Consider the following 21691-nt stretch of genomic DNA (forward strand, 5'->3'; position numbering starts at 1 on the left):
TGCTGTTGTAGCCTATTCGCTTCCTTCTGTCCCCAGTGGCTCCCATACAGTGTGCAAGCAGAAGGAGGGCTGCAAGGGGAATACCACTGTGCTCCTGTCTGCATTTTGCACCTCCCAAGGGCACTCACACCAGCACAAGAGCTGGCACAAGGCTGCACCTGCATACTGTTAGGCATTTTAGAAGAGATTTCTAGAACTAATTAAGTGGCTGATATTTTAAGAGCTTTTCCTATTCACCCTCAGCACTCTTTCCTCTCCTGATTGAAAAAGTCCCTATTCTTTCGTTTATGACATAACCTCAATGTACCAGAAATATCAATGCGACACTATATGCTGCAATGACGATGTACAAGTTCTTCGCCCAGATAAAAAAACATAGCCTTTGTTATCATCTCATTATCTCATGTAGGACAGCACAATTATACTCTGTTATAATTGTTATAAGTGATTTCAGCAGTGGATCACATCCTACAGTAAAACAAACCTTACCAAGTGAACAAAGTAGCCTGAAGAAACTGTAAATTTTCTAAATATTATCTTATTTCACAACTTCTATTTGGTATCATTCTTCCTCTCCCCCGAATAGGAACAAATCTCTGAAATTATAAAGGCAGCAAGGACAAAGCAGCAGAAACACCATCCATAGTGGATGATTCTGAAGTTATATTTAAAACATACAGTTAATACAAAGATTAGGAATAGAACAATATGATAAGATGCAGTTTGATTTAGGCGACCTCAAGATCTGCTTGACTACAGATCAACTAATACAGGACTGTATTCACACTAAACAGCAAGAACCAGTCACGTTCAGCTGAAGGTGATAATTTTCAGATATCCAGTTTATTTAAATGTAAATTTGCTCTGTGTTTGCCTTTCAAAATTTTTGGGCAGACAAGTACCCAAAGAACTACCATTACAGAGCAAATGGGAGAGACCAGTCCATCTGCAACCCCTGGCCTTATGTAAAAAAATCCTGCCCCTCTACAAACATATTTGCAAAATTAAGAATGGATTTGAAAACAGGATTTTGAAATCAGTATTGATCAAGAGCAAACACATGTTAAGCTTGAAAAGAGAGAACAGGAGAACCATCTGTACAGTGTATTGCTAGCCAAGCTGTAGGATGCTTTACTTGCAAAACTATTAGCAGGAGCTATCATAACTTTGAGTTAAGCGACAGATTTTGTGTTTGGGCTGAGGTCACTCAGCTTGAACAAAACCAAAAATAAACCTCTGATGGTTCAGTGCAACACAGCATCACACCTTAAAGGGAAATAGTCATACTTCAACAGTACAACCAAAGGGTTAAAAAGGGAAAAAATCATGTATTTTAATAGATAATGCCAGAACTAGAGGAGGTATGGGCCATAAGTAACAAAAAAAAAAAAACACATTGCAGTCCTGTGCTTTTTAGCAGCTTCTGAAAAAAAAAAATTCTAAACTGCCCAGAGTTCTTCCTTTCACAGACCTAACAGATCAACCAAATACAAATAATATTTAGAGCTGATGTGGGTTGAATAAAAATGATGGCAGATGTTTTTAATTATTTTTTAAATTTAATGTTAAAAGAAATAGATCTCTTGTATAAATTCCTGTCTATAAGGTGAGCCATTTACTTTCGTCCACTTGCACCTACCTGAAGCCCTGGCTTGAGCTGCCTGTCCTGGCTCCTTGTGCCAGCTATTTGACTGGCAGCGTTTCCTACACTACTGGCTAATGTGATTCACTGAACCACAGGCAGCACTTTCAGGTTAGCTCTTATCGTGGTAGAAGTGTTTAAATTGGCATTCAAATAAATGGAACAAGAAGAGACTGAAGAGCTACTCTGGTTTTCCCAATGCTGATCAGTTCTTAACTGATAAAATTGCGTGTTTTCTAAACAAGACAGACCTCTACTGTTGGATAAAGTTACTGCAAGCTCAACAACTACACTCAATTACCCCAGAACAATTTCATTGCTCTAGTTATAGGTTGCAGCTACGCACTGCGATTCAAGGCACTTGCAATTAAAGAGCAAGATAAATGCATATACCACAAATACCAAAATGTGTCATTACAACTCTGCTTTAGATCGGCCCAAACTGAGCTCTGTGACACCATTATTAATGCATGCCACCCAGAAAGGTATAGTAACCCAAACAGCATTCAAACCCTGACAGATTTGAACTGATCACTGTACCCAAGCTACCTAGTGCCAGCCCTCCACTGTACCAGTCGCTATAGCTTGCAGCACTGCCATATCCCTGCAACTGCTTCCAGCACAGTCCTAGAGTTGGTGAGCTGTTTATTTTGTTAGTGAACAAGGAGCACTTCTCCTGCACCTTCCATTTAAATGGCAGACTAGGATTGAGGAAAAAAAAACACACACAGAATGGATCTTTCCTTATCTATTATGCCAGAACAGGAGGGGAAATAATATATATATATATGCGCACTAAAATCCTGATCCTTAGAATAATTTAGTTTGGAAGCGACCTCTAGAGGTCACCTAGACCAACATCCTGGGCCAAGCAGAAACCACTCCCAAGTTAGACTGGGCTAAGACTGTATCCCGAAGTGGGATGATTATGGGCCGGGGAGCAGGATTTGGTAGATTTTAGAGGGGAGACTTCTTGTTTGTTTGTTTTTTAAACTTATCTGGGATATGGCTGTGCAGAGAATTATGACGGAGTCCTGCTACAATAAAGTAAATAATTGTAGGTATATTTATTGTCTAGGAAGCACTCTGTTTTCTCCAGCACTTACACCACATGCAGTTCCTCAGTGTATAAGGATACACGATGCGTATCACACAAAGTAGTTTAAAACATGTACATACAAAACCTACTTGGGAGCTCTGCTACAATCCATGCTATAGCTTAACTTCAAGATCAGAAATAACTTAGTTGCCATACTGAAGTTTCACCCTGCTTTAGCGGTTTGTTTCAGCTCCCCAGGACCTGCTCTCCTATGTCAAGGACATAGGACATCCCAGCAAGCACTAACCGAAAGGCACAGAACCACATTACTCTCAGTAGCGCAAGCATCCTATCAATACCCAAAGGGTGACAGTAGCATGACTGAGGCAGTGCCATCACTAGAAGACACTAGGGGGATGGCTGCCTGTCTAGTATGATGTGGAAATGTGTCTTTGATCACCATAACCCCACCATCCAGAGAAGGAAGTCACCACAAGCAGCAAGGGACCACGCTTCCCAAAACATCAGGCTCCTGAGGACGCACCGCTCACTACAGCGACATTTCTGCCAGCGGCCAGAAAGAGGAGCAAAGGCACACGCGAGCTGCCTCACGTCTGAACTGATAAATTCTCAGGCACCAAAGGCGTTGTGACATCTTAAAATTAAAGGAAGTTTTACTGAACTCGATAGGAGGAGCTTCAGAAGCCGACAGTTGAGGCTGTGCAGCTACAGTGCAGCTTGAGTTGAGCCACACTAGATGTCAGTGTTGTCTGCAGGATAGCACGGCTGAAGCCAGCCAAGCACACGCTGAAGATGGGTATTTAGGAAGTGCTGCACAGCGTTTCCCTGTCATACAAATAGTGTTTGTGTTTGCACAGCACTAACAAAAATAAAATCTGCTTTTTGCTCTCACAGACACGTGCTGAGGAATAGCACGCTTTGTCCTTAAAGTGCATTCTCCCTCAAAGCTGATCTAGTCTCGTAACTAGATGAAAGCAAGACTTAAAACCACGTCAGTGTGTGGCTGCAAAAAAGTGCAGTCCAGTTTCTGTAGGAAAATGAAGTTGGCACACTTGCATACTTATTTTTGGGGAACAACATTCCCAGAAAGAACAGTAAATCAGAGGTGTTCACCAAGAAGCAGAGCTGGCAAAGCCTGGTTTTGCACATTGATGGCTGCTGTCCCTCAGACTCCTGTCTGCCCCTTCCCCTGTTTGGACAAGGACAGAAGCAGGCTAGGAAGCCTGCCTAACTCATCAGATAGCCCTTCTGCTGTTTCTTCCCTTGGAAGGGCGCCATTCTCAGTCTCATTTCTACTCAGCTGCCGACTTAGCCAAAAGTTCTGAGAACACCAATCCATCCAAGGTGTGACCCCCTTTTTCAGGTCTGACTGAAGCTGGCCCCAATTACTGTTGGGGCTGCATTATCCAGTGCAATCCTAAGCATTGTGTTGTCTCCCTAGGAACATGCTGAAGACTTATGAAGTGAAAACTTAGTGTTTAGCACAGATTAAATTCAGAATCTATCAACTGCAGCGTCCTTCAACAACAAACTGCTGCATAAGTGCTTGCTCACGGGCCATGCCATCTCAGCATACCGGAGCTTCCAGTACAAGTCTGTAAATGAGAATTATTTTGTCCCCATGGCAACAGACCACATATGGTCACACTGCAGTCAGAAGACGCGTCTGCCATTTATTTGCTTGCTTCAGCCTGGCTAGTCCAGCACAATATAACAACGCAGCCAAAACAGTATGGGTTAGGCTCTTCAGACACTATGTGCTTGGCAGCTAAAGCTCATGCTGCCATCCCCTAGCTGGTACTGAACCTCCTGGTACTGAACCTACCATCCCACAAATGCAGAGACACTACAGCCAGCTACAGAGTAGCACCTGGTAAGAGAGGCACATTATGTTCTCCAAAATTATTTTAGCATTGTTCAAAAGTGTGCTATATTAAATCAACTTTAAGAGATACAGGGCATAGATCATATCCTGTCCCTGACACTCAAGCAGAATCACCTGAAATATTTATAATACAGGCACAGGACTGGATAGGCAACACTTTCCGCACCACAGATGGAGGTACCCAACAGGCTTATTGGTTCAATGGTTCAACTGGCCTTTTTTTTTTTTCCCCTATGGATGCTTCCAGGTTTCGTGTTTTGCTAAAATACTCATTGGTTTTACTAAGAACATGTCTGAATCCGTCTCATCAGCCTTACATTAAAAAAATTAAATCTATTTTGTTTTAAGGAAAAGTCCCATCTACCAATCATAACAGGAAATCGTAGCCCTGTGAAACTTTGTTACATCACAACAACACATGATGAAAGTGGTTTTAAATCCAGTATCTCCCATGAGCACAGAAATCTCTGAGTCCCAGGTTACTTTCACATTTAAACTGCCTCAGAGTTATTCTTCAAATTAGCCAGAAAACAAGAACAAAGAATAACCAAAACAGATGCTTTAATACCATCGTATGCAGTTGGTACCATTTTCAGTCATTGAATACTTACACTAATTTGAACAGGCTGAACAGCATAGTGTCTCTTGCAGCAGAGAGCACTCAGCCCCTGAAATACACTCATCTGGGGAGTGAGTTATGCCCTTTCTTCATGCAGAGAAGAAAGCTGATCCTGACTTCTTACATACCTTTTTTTTTTAAATGACTATTAGAGAAGTCACACAGGAAGCTCTCCTGCTTCCGCTTTAACAAATTTAGTCCACTATTTATTTTGCAGTATGAGATCAAAATATCTCAGAAACAAAGAGAAACAATTAAGTTGTTTCAGTCTTGAAGATCTGTTTATGACAATAACTTTGCATATGCAATGCACAGAGAGACTTGGATGCCCAGATCAGTTACCTGACTCTGTAGCACTCCTCCCAAATCTTGATTTCTTCTAACCTTGTAAGGACAATTATTTTTGATCTGATGGGAAGAAAGATTTTTCCTCAAATCTACCTGTAAAACCCTAGGCTCTCGGGCAGGACTGTTGTCTTCAGACAGATGACAGCAGTATCTCTCCCTTTAAGCTGCAGAACAGTGTTCAGCCATGTGCTTTGTAAGGAAGTCAGCTATTCAGGCCCAGAGAAACTCCCCTGTCCAGCTACCGAAAAGCTGAAGTGTTTTTGTTTTCCTTCTCTCTCCTGCCAAACAGACTATAAGCAAGGAGATTCACCCTGAAATGCCACAGGAGGCATCCAGTGCCCATATTCTCTGCTGCAGTACAGTGAACAGGATTTGCAAGCGCTCACCATACTTCAGAAAGTCTTTAATTAACACAAAAGGAACACCCTAATCTGGGTTAGATCTACTCTTCAAAATGGCACAAGCCATTATACCCAGACAGCTAGGGAAAACAGTCTACACTGCTGCCCCTGCAGTCAGCATCTGCCTTGTGCAGCGTTTATGGTGCCATTAAATGTTTCCCTGAGCTGTCAGCTCACACAGGACTGCTGCACTGCTCGCAGAGAAGTTCCTCCAACTGTTCACATGTGGACCACGTCTACGTTAAAGGAGAATGAAAGGGGCAGGAGGGGTAAGCAAGGGAAAGCAGTACTTTGATGGCCCATTTCTCCCACAGAACCAGGCACTGATCTTGCTCCAGCTGTACCACTGGGATACTGTGCCTCTGCTCAGCAAAAAGGATCAGAAGTTCTGCTCAAGTTAGCCTGCGTAAGTGCCCTGTAAACATTTGCTCTGCATGTTTCCTGCTGGCCAGTCTGATTTAGAAAGCCAGCTATGCCTTTACTTATATCAGCAAAGCTGAGGCCTAAAACCTTCAGCAAGAATGAGGATTACTACGCCAGGAATAAATTATCATGTTTAAGGAGGTTCAGTAGATTGTCACAGCTGAACAAGCTCTCTCCCTTAACAACAACTAAAAAAAATTGACTTGGGTACTCCAGAAGTACCTTGACTTCATATTCATAACTGTGTCGTAAGCAAAACCTATTAGAAAGGAGGCTCAGAAGTGTTCACTGATATTTACAGCTGTTTAGGTCACCAAATAGTAACATTCTTGTCTTCCTTTTGCTGTCAGAAGTATGCTTGCAATGCACTTTTAAAGACCACCAAGATACCAATCTAAATACCATGATGCAGTTGTAATTTTTTTGTTTGCCTTCAAGACATTAAGTAGAAATATTTAGAGAACAGATACTACCTATGGGCCTTTACAAGCAAACAAGAGCACAGAATAAATACAGAAAACAGTTCTGTTTAAGCCCACTTCAACTCATTCTGCAATAGCCAGAAGGATCTTCTGCTCCAGCCAGAGGGGATGGATGGATGGATTTCCCAAGAAAACATCCTGTGGCTGTCCTCTTAACACCACCATGCAAGATCCACCACAGTCCCAACATCAGACCTGGCAAACTAATCCATTTTAGACAGTCCAAGTCAAATCCAAATCATTGTAGACACATAACAAGCACTGCCCATGGCTCTAGGTTTTCCCAAAAGTAAATACTGCAAAGATGAAACATTCCACAGGCAATAGAAGCAATGCAAATGCCATGCCTACCTATTCTGTACTTGTAACCACAGCACAGCATACAAACACTTAACTGGCAGATATAACTAAATATAACTACCAGAAAAGCTAAAGATTAAAAATCTCAGGTCCCTACAGTATACTGCCAGCCCACAAAATTTGGAATTGAATGCAAATGTCAGGTTTATTGAAGAGCATTGGTCAAATTGTCTCGTTTTCTCCCAAAGCTGACATGACAAATTACAGTGCTTTAAAGACAACTATTAGAAGAAAGAATAGAAGAACCTGGTAAAAGCATGCAAGAACAAGAATAATTTCCTACTGCTCTACGCAGTCCCAACAGTGAATCATCAGCCAGTTAAACAGTTAGTCTATATGGAAGCTGAACTTAAATTTCTTCTTTTCCAATTCAGATATTCTAGCAAGTTTTCTATTCCTCACCACAGTTGCAGCTTAAAGTATTCAATTTCGTTTTAAATGCTACATTTACAGAAGTGTTTACTGTAAAACTGAAGTACTAGGGAAGTCAAAGTGAGGATCCAGGAGTCAGTGTTTGAGTGACTCCCAGCTGATCTCCATGAAGACACCTGCTTGTCTGCCTAAAAGGCAGATAGTTTTCAAATTTCTGCTTCAAACACAGAGACACTGCATAGTTCCAGGAAGGGGAGCTGGATTCTGCCTGGTTTCTTCATCAACAGGATTACGTCAGCTTTAGCTATACATCACAGCCTCCATGGTTTTCAAATTCTGTGATGAGCATGAAGGAAAAAAGAAAGCACATTTTTCACTTGCAAACTGAGTATATACCCATTAGTCTTAGGCATTTTTTGTTATTAAATATCCTTTTTAATGCGGTTACTTCAAGGTTGACTATTCATAAACAGTATGTACACCAACCCTCCCAGCACCAGTTATTTATTCAAAAGCTGGCTCTGAGGACCAAAGACGTGTGCAAGTCTGCCAGCTTACACACAGCATGACAAACCATATTTCAGGAAAATGACTCAGTAAGTTCAAAATGTTTTACACATTTAATTAAGCCTTACACTAACTCCAGTTGGCAAGCATGAGTATGAATCATGGAAGCTAGATCACAGGAGCAGCTCAGAGCAACACATGAACTTAAATGCTTACTCTGGGAACTGAATAATTACTACAGCATGAATCCAAGAGGAAACATTCTGCTTCATAGGCAATACACTGTGGATAGGAAGAAAGGGGGGGAAAAAAAAACATAACTAAGCACAGATGCTGACCAACCAATACTAGTATGGGCATTAACATCAAGCCCTCTTACAATCCTCAGCATGTCATCAACTGAAGCTGGAGCACTCATCCTCTGCTCTCATTTTAGTGTCTTCCACAAAAACTGCATCCAAGAATGGATGGCACATCTAGCCCAAAGACTAATAGGAAGAGACAGTGGTAATGACATTAGCATGAAGTTGTTCATAGTCGTGTATGTCATTTACTTCACTCGATAGTTAACACACTTATGTGACACTCTTTTGAATAATGTAAGACACTGCAGTATCCTGAGCTTCTTGACTTAAGCAGTATATGCCCTGAAATGCAATATTGATCTGAAGAGGAGATCTGCTGCTGCTAGCAGAAGAGATCGAGCTTATACAATGTAATCCTGGTGCTAAAATAAAATACATTATACAGATACCTATATATTTTCCTGTTGTTCACAGGTTACCCATCCACAAGACTTGTGACAATTCACTGAACTAAATAAGATGACTGAGAAGAGACTTTTAATATCTGAAGACCCAGAAGACCATGTAAAAGTGTGCAACGGGTATCTAGTTTAGAACGATCCACAACACACCCATAACAGAGCTATAAATCACTTCCCATGATAACAACCTATAAAATTTGAGACCAACAGCAAATTAAAAAGACAGACCACCGGATTGTTGCAGGGAAATGGAAGTGTAATCATTGTCCTTTGCTCCCTTCCACCATTTTATAAGTAGATTGCAATGAAGTAATAAATTACCCTATGATACTAGCACTACTTATGTATCCTCTCTATCATTGCTGTGCTGATCTGCACAGCAGTTTCCCCAGTCAATATGGGGCCCACAAGATCAAGGGCACCACTGAATGTCAAAGAGGCAAACAAACACCTCCACTTGCTTCTTGCTCCCACTCAAGTCATGAGTCTGGCACAGCAAAGGCAGCATTAACACCTTGCTAGTCCTAAAGAAGACAGCACTAAACATTTGTTGCATTGTTCCCATTACTTTTCCATGACACTGGTAATAGGACTGCTACACAAAATATCAAAACAGTGATGGAAACAACAGGAAGGGTACAGCAATGCTGTGTCCTTCCTCCCAGTGTAACAATTAAAAAAAGGTGATTGGGAAAGAGGCAAGCAGCTCTACATATTTTGCCCTAGTAAACAAGTTTTACATCAGCAAAAATCGTCAAGGTCTTTTACTCACACCAGGGAACAATGGCGTGCATTGCTGCTAGCACTGACCAGAACCACCCAATTTAAGAGACTAGTGTCTTCTTTCATGGCCTTCCACAACAACAGCTCAAAAATTCAGCATGCTCAAAAGACCTGCTACTCATATCACTACCTTCTGCACTGCTTTCATGTTGTCCAGCCATGGCTCTAGCATCTTTTCAGTTTCCACCACTCAGCTGGGATCAAAGGTCCATTTTACACAGCTTTCCTCAAGATGATATCACAACCCTCTTCCCCTACCATCACAGCCCACTCAAAACAGTTTAGTTTATTCTAGAGACTAGACATTTCTTATCTATTTGATAACATCTCCAGAGCAAAGGCTTATCTCCTCCTCTCTCAAAATACCCCATTCCCTATGTAGGATGTGTTCTGGGCCTCTAGTGCAAGTCTGCAGCAACCCTACCAAATTTAAAGAAAATGGGTACTCTTTCAGCTTTCACCTAGAAGTTAACAGCATTACACATACCATGCTTAAGTATTCAGCTTTGATATCTTCCATTGTTAGGGACAGAATAATCATAGAAGATAACGTCATTTGTGATGGAGAGTTCCTTCTTGCACCACCAAACACACCTCAGGGCAACTCAGCTTACCTGGCACCTAGCCCTGCTGGGGTGGCACCCCCAGGGCCAAGGAACATTGGCCACTTTTAGAGCAAGCTGCATGTTGACAAGCAGGCCAGACCAAGGAAGATGCCCCAGGGAAGCTTCTCTTCAAACTCCTTCAGCCCACCTCTGCCACCAACTCCTCTGCAGGGCTGTGGCAGTACAGGCTCTGGACAAAAACCAGGCCACAGAGGCCCACTGTGTCCAGTGCAGCCAGCAATGCTACCACTGGGAGGATGAGGAGTGCTAAGCGCTAAGCTTTGTTTTTAGGAACAGAAAATAGCCTTCTTTCTCCCATTGCTCTCCTTCTAAGGAGCTTTCCAGCATTATTTGAAAGGAGGTGAAGAGACGAGACATTTCAAATACATTCTTTTTAGTTAAAAGGCTATAAAACCACTCTTAGCATTACCTCTCTATTCAACTAGAGATGGTGCTCAAGGTAGATTTCAAGACCACAACTGAAGCACATCAAGCAGGGCACTATGCACCTTTAACTACCTGTGCTGTAACACAGCCCTCAGACACCCTGCAGGATGGGGAAATTAACAGGTACACTCTTCCAGTATAAGGCAGAAACAATTTTCAGGTGACAGCCAGAGAGGGCTCACTGACCTAACCAAGGCACTACTTTTGCTTTTTAATTTCTTTGTATCAGCACCTGTTGTAGGAAGGATGATTCACAACCTTCAGTCGCCTTAAAAAAGAAATACAGCTAATCATATTAAAAAGCTGCTGTAATAGATACCTGTACAAGAGGTCTCTCTCAAAATTTGATTTTTTTTTTTTTTTGTAGAAGAAATACGTGAGACAACATACATTAAAAAAGCATTAGTGCTTAACAGGAAGCAATCCAGTCACATTAAATAAGGCACATTCCTGGAAATGAGATTGTCTTTTTTTTTTTAAACAGGAATGTATTACTCATTCTGTTATTTTTATTTTCTTCTGTAAGAGGTAGTATTAAATATTTCAGGTTTATCTCCTCACTGCAGATGAAAGCTGAGAAACAGACTAAAAAGAATAAAAAGAAGAAAGTTTTAGCTTGATAAATGTTGGGGTTTCCCCCCGCTTCCAGATCACTAGAAGTGAGAGCTGTGATTGCTGCAGCATACGAAAGAACCAGGCTATCTATTCAGGTTTTTAAACACGAATAAGCATACTTTAATGCCATGTTTAAACCTCAAGGCACCACAAATGACAAAAGACATCAATAAAAAAGGTAGAGTATTTTAATCATCCATCAAACATGAAACTGCTCATTAGTACACAGAATGATCTGCTTCTAACCCCCACCTCTTTCTTTTCAGATTGGTGACAGAAAGAATCCTACACCAGACTCAAAGAACCCAGTAATCAGTCTGCTAATTACTGACTTCACACAAACAGCAATTAAAAAGGGAAGAAAGCAGCTACAAAACAGAAACAATAATAGTGAAATAACCATCAGGAAATCCAAGCCCACTCCAAATGACACAGATCTGAACAGGGTTAAAATCTGCAATTCACTAAGCTCCTTCCACACATCCAGAATAAAAGTACTTATAAAACTTCAGGTTTTAACTTCATGTAACTACTAAGAGGTCATTTTATCATTTTACCTACTTTAAGCAACTTAGATATGAAAAACTGCGTACAGATACTGAATCAATCTTGAATACCTCGGAATTTGCAGTTAACTTCACACAGGCAATGCTATAAGAACACCCACCTGCAACCCTAGACATCAAATCTTTATATTCCAGCTCCACACTTCTCTGGGGTAGATATAACCCTCCATCCTCCATAGAGGTGTTTATACAACATGAATTTCCTGACACCTGTTACAAATAACTGGCCAAATAATATAAAACATCTACTTGTTTTAAGTATCCAGGTGTTCAAAGAACACCTTTTTCCCTTAATTTCCAAAGCATGTTCAGAACAACCACACAGTACAGATTTCACTTGCTGCTAACGTCCAACACGATATAACTCTTGTGAAATTCCAGGAGTAACATACATGTGCAAGCACTGACTACAAGCCCTTTAAACTTGCACAAGTTCTGGGTTTGACTCATTTGATCAAATACAGCCAGACAAGTTAATTACCCATGGCTCCCCTTCTAGTCAAGAGGGAAAACTAGGCAGGTCCTCAAATAAAATAAACTGTACCCTAAACCATGTAAGTACTTAGAAACAAAAGCTTATTTTTTGACATCTACAATGACAACAGGATAATTCTGTGTCTAACACATCCATTTGAGAATATATTTTAGTCAGAGTTGGTGGAGCTACCTTCTGACTTTCCTCGTCACATCTCTGAAATAAAGTAGTTAGAGGACAACTTTTTCTTCCAGATCAGCAGTGTTTGTCTTGCTTCATTCATTCTTTGCCATATCACTTTTTCTTTGGGGACAATTATTCACAAACCTTGGAAATAGCTAAAAGAATATACAGGCTAGGAGTGGAGGTAAAGAAGAGAAGAGGATTCAGGGGAAGAAATGGTATTTGAACATGAAGTTGGTATTTCAACATGTTTTTAATGAGAGCAAGCAGTAGTCAGCAAGAACATTAGAGGAAAAGAAACAATTTACTTTTTCAGTTCACTCTAATGAAGAACGATGGACTTCACCCTACAGCTGAAGCCATCTATGTGTAAAATTGTAGTTTGTTTCCACTTAAAAAAAAAAAAAGCACCGCAGCTCTCTAGGAGGTACCATACTCATCACAGAAAGTTTATCCTTGACTCCTGGGACTGCCAGGTGACTCATCTTTCCTGATGACACAAGGAGCTCACAGCTAACACACACTCTTGGGCAGGTAGCTGCCATTATGGAACAGGTTCATTTTCATGAGGGAATAGTTTTCCCACAGATGATTATTTTTTTTAAGCTAATAATCCTTGTTCAAAACCAAGCATCCTAACTCGAGTGTTTTTACAACTTGCGTACAGTTTTACGATTTCTTTTCCCCATTCAGCATGACATTTGCTCATTGACGACTACTATGGTCCAGTCTGCAAAAACAATTTTAAAATCTTTAGAATACAAATATTGCTATATACTGAGTGCCTGCCTGATTATTTGAATCAGAGTTAAGATTGTTTTGGTGTCCGCTTTGGAGTAAAAAAGTGTGGGGGAGGGCCTCACACATAAGATTTCCCTGAACTTTATGAGTTGCACCATCGCACTACAGCAGCACTTTTTGTATCATCAAGAAGAGAGGTGAGATCACTCCCATAACAAAGTCCTGATTCATTAAACACTTGAGATGACCATGGCCAGCACACACACGAGTCACACTTCAGCAGGATTGAGCACCAGCTCTAATCTAAGGCAAGGAAAGTTCTGACACCAATTTTAATTACCAGCTACGTTGTGTAATTACCAGCTACATTGTTTCATAGCTAGGAACCCATCACACTTCCTCATTAGTGTCTCAATGGATATTGACCCTGAATTCATTTTTGGTTCTCCGAGACCAAGGTTTTTGAGAAATAGGATGTGTCAGCCTTCAGCCATCAAGAATTCTCTAGGTGTTTTAACACAGGTCATCACTCACCGTAGGTCATCAGCATCTTCACAATAGCTGCAGAAAGTACAAAGTCAATAGTGGAATAACCCTTCACCTCCACAAAGTTTTTTTTTTTTTTTTTTTTTTTTTACATAACTCCATACAAAATGGAGCATAAACTGAGTTCAATATTCATCCCAGAACAAGTTGCAGTTTAGCTTTAAAAAACAGACACTGCAGATGAATCCCCCAAAATATCAGAAAAAGTGATTTAAGATCAAAGTTACTACATATCAAAGCCTTCATAAAAAATAAGTCATGGAGATCCAAAAACCCCTTCCAACACAAGAATTAAACAACTTACATTGCCTTCATAGTATATTCTTAAGGAAACAAAGATGAGAAGAACAGTGCCCATAAGTTGCCTCTTTAATATGTCACTAGTGTAATTTTGTAACGATGTATGCAAGGTCATCTTTTCTCAGTAATCAGATGAGGACCTGCATTTAAGCTCACTCAGTATCTACATTTAGATAAAGAATCACGTGATCCCTGAAAGGCTTGTATGGATCTCTGTTTCAGATCAGCGTGCAGCATAAAATCTGGACTCAACAGTTAAAGTCATTCACTGACTAGCAGTCCTGGTGAACAAGTTGAAAATAAGCCATAAATGCACCCTTTTTTGCAACATAAGTCAACAGGAGACCAGGACTGCATTGGATAAAAAGCATTGCCAGCAGGTCGTGGGGGATGATCCTTCCCTTCTACTCATGGCTAGTGAGACATCTTCAGTGCTCTGTCCAGTTCTGGGCTCTCCAGTCCATGAGATACTAGAGCAAGCCCAAGGTGGACCACCACAAAAGTGGTGAGAAATGAGAGCATCTGACAAAATGGGGGGACTGAGAAAACTGGGATTGTTTCACATGACTGTTTCACTATGGACATCATCATCGTGGTAGTAGCACTAGAACAATGAACATCAAGTTTTCACTGCTATGGGGGGTTTTATGCTTTCCTCAGTATGATCACAACACATTTCTTCAGCTAAGAAATACTGCCATCACTTCTATGTGTAACTTAAAAAAAACTTCAGTGTCATTAGAGTTTGGTCTTTCATTAGGATTTAATAAATTCATCTCCCCTGTGGTCAGGAGCAGAGAGCCTGCAGTGCATGCTCTCCATGAGACAGCACTGGACACCCATCTTTGCTCCCTCTGATTTTATTGTTCACACTTGCATGACAGTATACAGTGTCAGCAGAAAGTTGTGTGTTTTTGGAAATTCAACCCAGGAGATGACAGTAAATCCAGGTCCTGACATTTTCAGTTTTGCCTTGCAGATATCATAGGGCAAAATCTAGAGGTTTTACACAGTTCTGTTTCTGGTTGGCTATCAGTACTTCTCCTGCATCTCCCCTCTACTTTCCTGAAACTCCCCTACAAGCCTTCAGCTAAAGTACGCAAACCCCCTTGAAAGGGTCAAACAAGTTGAAGCAAAGGAATGCTAGCTTCAAATGCAGCAAATTCAGAGTGCTATGAGCTATCTTGCACATATGCTCACTGTCTTAGAAGGATGTGACAAAGAACATTGCTGCCAACTGCAACTTCAGGAAAGAATTTAGATAGAATATAAATGCTTAACTTGGACCTAGACCAGACCACAAAGCACAGTGCCTTTAAGTATGCGTTTGTGCCTCTAATATGTGGTCAAGCTTATTATATATATAAATATTTCTCTTTGACCAGTTTGTCAAAAAGAATCACTTTATGGAAAAACTGGATCCCACAAGTCTAAACAAAGACTGCTCCACAAGTTAAAAATTCCTTCTCAAGGAAATCCCCAGTCAACTTGCTTGCCTTTGTGACAGGACAAGCAGTTCATGGTTTTAGGAGGGCCTACTAGGGGAACACCTTGATGAGATCAACCCTAAGTAGCCCAGATACACAGCTCTAGAGCAGCCCTGTCACATGCTGCTCTGGAAATGAGATGTGCCTCAAACACCTGTTGTTTCCATAAATCCCATTAATCGGCTGTGCCCTTCAAGACACTTAAAGAACTTCTCCAACAGCAAGATCAGCCCTCAGAAGAATATGAAGTGCTGTTTCTGTAATTCATTTGCCACCATCTCGTCCGTCTGTACCATACACTTGATAAGAGAAACAGCAAGAAGCTTACATAGCCTAAAGCAAGCTCATGACAAACATCCTTTGAGCAAATGTCACCCATTGCATTACATGATTTCAATTCACCCCTTAAATCATACTTCAATGGTTTATGGAAAAACTCTTTGAGATTGGGCACAGTCAGGACGGATATCAGTAAGAGTCACCTCAGCTGCAGTCAGCTCTCTTCAAGAGCACTACAGTAAGATGCAAGCTTCATAGAAATAAAACAGTTACAGACTAAGCCAAAGTCTGAAATAACATGACAGCAGCAGAGGAAGGGCAGAAGAAAACAAAAACAACAGTTCCTTACTATATTTTCTGTAGAACCATATAACAAAACCACACTGAGTGAAGTTCAGTGAATAGCGAGGACAATTCTACATTTCACAGTCATATTTCGCTGCCAAGGATTTGTTAGTAGTCACCATGTGCATGTTTTCTAATGCATCATTACAGCAGGTTTTTCGGTCAGGCATAAGTACCTCACTCCCATCTGAAATACAGACACAGCGATTGCTGAAGTGGGAGCAGACATACAAGAGCTAAACACAATTACAGATACCAAATAGCAAATTGTAGTACTTCGAGCAGTAAACACACTAAAAAAAAAATTGAAACCTCAGTCCTGTGCTCTCTAAGTAATCATTAAGCACTTTTTTTTTTCCTAACAAAGTTAAAACTTCAGAATCATAAGATGCATCCCTAATGAAAATTAACTAGGTTTAAATTCATTTGGAAATGAAGCAAAACTAATCCTCCTAAAACCCAAGAGCCCACTACCCAGAATTTTAATCCTCAGCAATATTCTGAAAAGATAATGTGATGGATGAGGCCAGTTACCTGCACTTAGTTTCAGCCCCAAGCTGAATGGAAAAAATGGAAAAAGTGGAGAAATTTACACTTTGAAGTTATATCTATTTCACAGAGCTCAAAACCGAGACTTTATTCTACTTTCTAACATTGTCAGGTTGAAACTTTTCCCTTAGCATAGCAGAAAGCAAAAATAACTTGTCCTCTACCAAAACCCAAACATCACAAAGGTAAAATGTGAAATTCCAGGGAGTAAGGTAAGATTGCTGGAAGACAGGAAACAGAAGCTTAGTGTTTTCAGAAGTGGCAATTCAGGTGAACGTATTTGTAATCTCCCTTCAACCCTGGAGAGATTTTCAGTCTCCTTCACTTTTTGAAATAAAGAAATTTCTAATCATGTTTCAAGCACCCTTTGTTTACTCTACTCAGACCAGCAGAAGTACCTTTTACTGACACCTGTGTTCAGCAGTAGCCAGTTTTATAGTCAAGTTTCACCCTTGGCTCATCATAATATTGATCGTTGATTTGTTCTCACCTGCTTTGTATCTTCTTATCACATTCTATTCAGCACTTAAGATCTTTGAGGCAAGAACTGTTTTTCTACAATTCTTTGTAGAGAAATAGCTCAACAGTATTATTTGCATTATTGTAACATTGTAAACTCATGAAAAGGTTAACTTAATCTTGCACTGGAGGAAGTGCCAGCCTAATAGATGAGCAGGAATGAATTCAAAGTTTAATAGCATTTAGAGCTAATTAAGCAGTGTTATGATGATGGTTACTCTTCCTGAAGCCATTACACAATTTTCTCTGCAAGATAGATATAGATCTAGGGAAGTTGTGTGCCCTTTATTGGAAAGCCAGTAGAAAAACAATATCTGTAAAATAAAGTTCTCTAGCCTCCAGTTAGATGACTGACCAAAAACATGTTGGTTCTTGCATCTTCAGGGCTTGAAGCATGCAGATAAGAGACAGAGACCTTTTATTTCCACGAAGGCAAAAAAATGATATAATCATTTACTAATATTTGGGAGACAAAGACTTACCTCTTTTACAGGTTCTTCATCCAGGGCAGCATCTTCCACCACAGACTAGTGAAGAGATAAAAAAAAAAGAAAGGAAAAACATCTTTTAAATATACATTATTGCATACATAATATTGCATATGTACAGCCCTAAGCCAAGATTTAGTGCAAAATGTAGTCAGTTTACATTTAGTCTGTTAAAATCACTCCAAATTTGTACTACCACACCAGGCATGTTCAATTATTCACACTTAACACTGATAACTTAACCTTTGAATTCAAGAGGGTCTGCTTTCTCTCAGAGAGATATGTAAGCTATGATAAAACTGTGTACTATTTGCTGAGTCTGCACATGACTTATCCAGGTGTTAACAACTTTAAAAGGTACATATATTTACTTAGAGCACATAGAAGAACACTGGCACTAAAATTGCTGATGAATTATCAAAGCTGGGTTTGTCATAGAAATACAAAAGAATGAATGAAGAATTAAACTAGATTATTCATTAATAAGCTAAACTGGAGAACAAGAACAGTATTTCTTGCTAATGAGAAGAGAATATATATATATGCTTGGAAGAGATTTTCCAAACACTCAAATTCCATGTGAATATTAACACTTAACTTTTCATGCTCAGCTCAAGTCTAAGTGACGAACCCTTTAGAAAACAAGTAGAAAGATTAGAGCTTGAGAATGCATCTCTTCCTTGGGAAAACATTTCCAAGGCTGTAACTCGCTACCCAATCCATACAGCTTGAGAGGGATCAATAACTTTGAATAAGCACAAAGAAATTCCAGAGCCAGCAAATAGTGTTCTTGCTTACTTCTCAGACAATTAATGACCTCCTGAGTCAACAGGTAAAAGAAATAGGACTTTGTTCCAATCTTTCCTTGCAAAACATAATACAGAATACGCCGTCAACGCATTCCTCCTTATGAAACAATTGATTTACTATAAATGTTGTCTTTAATATCTGCAAGTCATTCACCTGAGTCATGCACAGGCACTCTTAAATGCATCTGTTTTAAAAGGTTTTCTGGCATCAAGAGAGGGATGAGAAGCAGGTCCATATGTATAAGAGAGAGGGAACTGTCTCCCTCCTTGTCTACCAACTGTGAAAAGCTTCCGTGAAAAAGAACAACTTGCAGACAGTCATGAAAACATTTTATCCCACACAGACTCAGAGCCCATGACAGCTCCCTAGAAGGGGTTCAATCACAAACATTTAAGCTGCAGCCAACTCAGTAAAGAGTCAACACCATCACCGATGGAAAAGACGACTGGTCTTCGTGAACAATAGCCCATGAGATTAAATTAATTTCTACACACCTTAACTAGATTTGAGTAAAGGATCCTTTAGGAATTCTATCCACAGCATAACTTGAGAGTTATAAACTCTAGCATCTATTTAATGTGCTTAAAAGATACCAATAAATTCAAGAGACTAAGTGGTGCTTTATCTGTTGTTCTTATCTAAGCCACAAAAATTTTATGCCTGTAATTCCCTAATGTCTGTAAACTTTTCATAGCTGAAATCTCATCAGGACTGATTATCTCAACATAGCTCACAACTACAGTATTCCTGAAAGCAGGAAACGCTAAACAAAAAACATCTGATTAACTAGCTTTCTAAAGGGTCAGTTACTCTTGGTAAGGAGACCCACATAGTTTCCTCCCTTTAACTGGGAGGAGGACCTAAATGCTCCCTGACCAAGGGAGGTGAAAATGGAAAGCTGTTGTCTCAAGCAACAGTCACTGGGCCTTAGTGCAGAGCTGAGAGCTCAGCCTACGATCTGGGGGTGTTCTTCCCAGGGGCTGATGCAAATAAAGCAATCTGGGCAACGGTTGCAGTGTTTTCTGTCTAGGGCATAAAGAAAAATGCTGGAGGAACACACACGGCATGTGGAAGGAGGAAGGAAGAGAGCAAATGAGCACATGGACTCTGAATACTGTGGTTAATGGAGAGGCAGGCTTGGTTTTGAGAAAGAAGAGCACAATTTCTCTGATGTCCAGCAGAAAACTGTTCACAGCAAATACAGTTATACACATCTCCTGACTGAGAACATAGCTCAACAAGGTGCCAGCTGACTACTTTGAATCAGGAAAAATATGCGTCACCCAAATCTTGTCTGTTAGCACTCAGACTCGCACAGCGCAAACTGGAGCAAGAGGCCGCGCTCATTCAAGGGAGTGAACTACAGAGTGCAAATCTCTCTGAGCCCCCAAATTAGCTCTGAACCTAAGGACTTCACAACAAGCTGCATGGGTATTACACACTATAGTATCGCTGCAACTGTACTGCTCAGGTATTTAAACTAGCACTTAATACAAAAACCTTCTCCAGAGTTCAGCAACTCAGCTTTTGAGACAAGTGCTGTACCTTCCCTGTAGCCTGGAAGTTTAATTCACCTCTCCTTCCCAACACCCCTGCCAAAATCCATTTCAGAACTCCAGCCAAAGAGCTTAGGAAGTCTGCAAGAGTAAATGAAACTCAGTGGTACAAGACAAAAAACACACACACCTCTCCCAGGTTTTACTGGTCTGTTTACATCACCTGATACAACCATGTACCCTGTGCTGGAAGCAGTTGACTAAGAACACATCACTTTTATTGCACTACAAAAGAGCAACAGAAATGCTGAGGAACCAGCTGTGCCTGTTACTGCACAAAACCATGATACCTTCCTTCCTAGATACAAGTAAGAGTCCTAAAGCACAGGTAGAGAAGCTACTACAGACAAATCATGAGCATGCGTACCACAGCAGCCAGGCAGCTATCACAGCATTACATGCTTCCAACATGACCCTGGAAGCACAGCCTGGTGCTTTAAGGGGATGGCTGAGGGTCTGACTTCCCCCGAGGTTGTGCCGATGCCAAGCCAGACGCGAGGATTCTCAGAACCCAAAACAGATGCAAGGACCCCAGACTCACCCCAGCCTCAAGTCAGAGGCCACACAAGCTGCCCTTTCACCACAAAGCAAGCCCTCTCTGTTTCCCACCCCAGCACAGGCAGGCAGCTGCCCTCACACCGTGCCCATCACCACACCTCGGGGCTGCCCTGATGCCCCCTGGTCCCCTCCGGCTTTGGGGCACCAAAGAGGTTTCCAAGCTGGGAGCGGAGGGGCTGCAAAATACTCGGAAAGGAGGGTGGGGGTCCCCGCAGCCCTCCCGCTCACCTCCGTCTCCATGGGCTCCACCTCGATGCCTTTCCATAGCTCCAGCAAGTGGGCGATCGGCATGCTGGGCGATGCCTGCCGCGAGCGGGGAGGGGGGAAAAAAATAAAATAAAATAGAAAAAGCCGGAGGAGAGCGCAGCGGGAGGAAAGGATGGGGACGGTGCGAGGCGGCGCCGGGACCCTCCGGCCGCTCGGAAGAAGGCTCGGAGCCCACCCAGCCCCAGGGAGCCCGGGGGAGCCCCGCTGTGCTCCGCTCCCCGCCGGCGCCGGGGATGCCGAGGATGCTGCGGCGCTGCTATGGAGACGAAGAGCCCCCGCCCCCGGGCCGGGCTGGGCCGGGCCCCCCAGCACCGGGCGGCCCCTCCGAGGGGCGGGGGGGGGATTTAGGGTCAGCCCGGGGGGGGGGGGGGGTGGAAGTCTGCCCACCCCTCGGCTCAGTGCCAGGGAGCGCTGCTGGCAGAAGGGCACGTGAAGTTTACCCGGCCCCACGTTCCGGTATTAAAACATGTAAGCCAGGAGATAAGTGCTTGTTTTCCCTTACTACGCTGCCTGTAGTAAGCCTCTTCCTCTCCTCCTCCAGCTCTCGCAGCCTATTGCAAGCTTACTACAACTGCCATGACACATCGCGCCAGCAGCAGGCACCACGGTCCCTGCAGGTGCTCGACCAAATCCAGGGTGAAACGGGCAGGTTACCTTCTTCTGGCAACTTAATTATCATCTTATGAAAGGCACACTGCTGCTAAATA

General features: G+C 41.7%; 1 protein-coding gene across 1 annotated transcript in view; it reads right to left on the reverse strand.

Annotated features, from left to right (window-relative positions):
* RPS6KA2 (ribosomal protein S6 kinase A2) overlaps nucleotides 1-21196 on the reverse strand; it is a 295053-nt gene extending 273857 nt beyond the window's left edge. The window contains exons 1-2 of the mRNA XM_040554039.1: nucleotides 20946-21196; nucleotides 17788-17832 (exon numbers count right to left, since the gene is read on the reverse strand). Coding sequence (XP_040409973.1) covers nucleotides 17788-17832; nucleotides 20946-21008 — 108 coding nt within the window. The 5' untranslated portion in view covers nucleotides 21009-21196. The remainder of the gene's footprint in view (nucleotides 1-17787; nucleotides 17833-20945) is intronic.
* Nucleotides 21197-21691: the final 495 nt, after the last annotated feature.

This window comes from Cygnus olor, chromosome 3 (assembly GCF_009769625.2).
Source record: "Cygnus olor isolate bCygOlo1 chromosome 3, bCygOlo1.pri.v2, whole genome shotgun sequence".
Classification (NCBI taxonomy): domain Eukaryota; kingdom Metazoa; phylum Chordata; class Aves; order Anseriformes; family Anatidae; genus Cygnus; species Cygnus olor.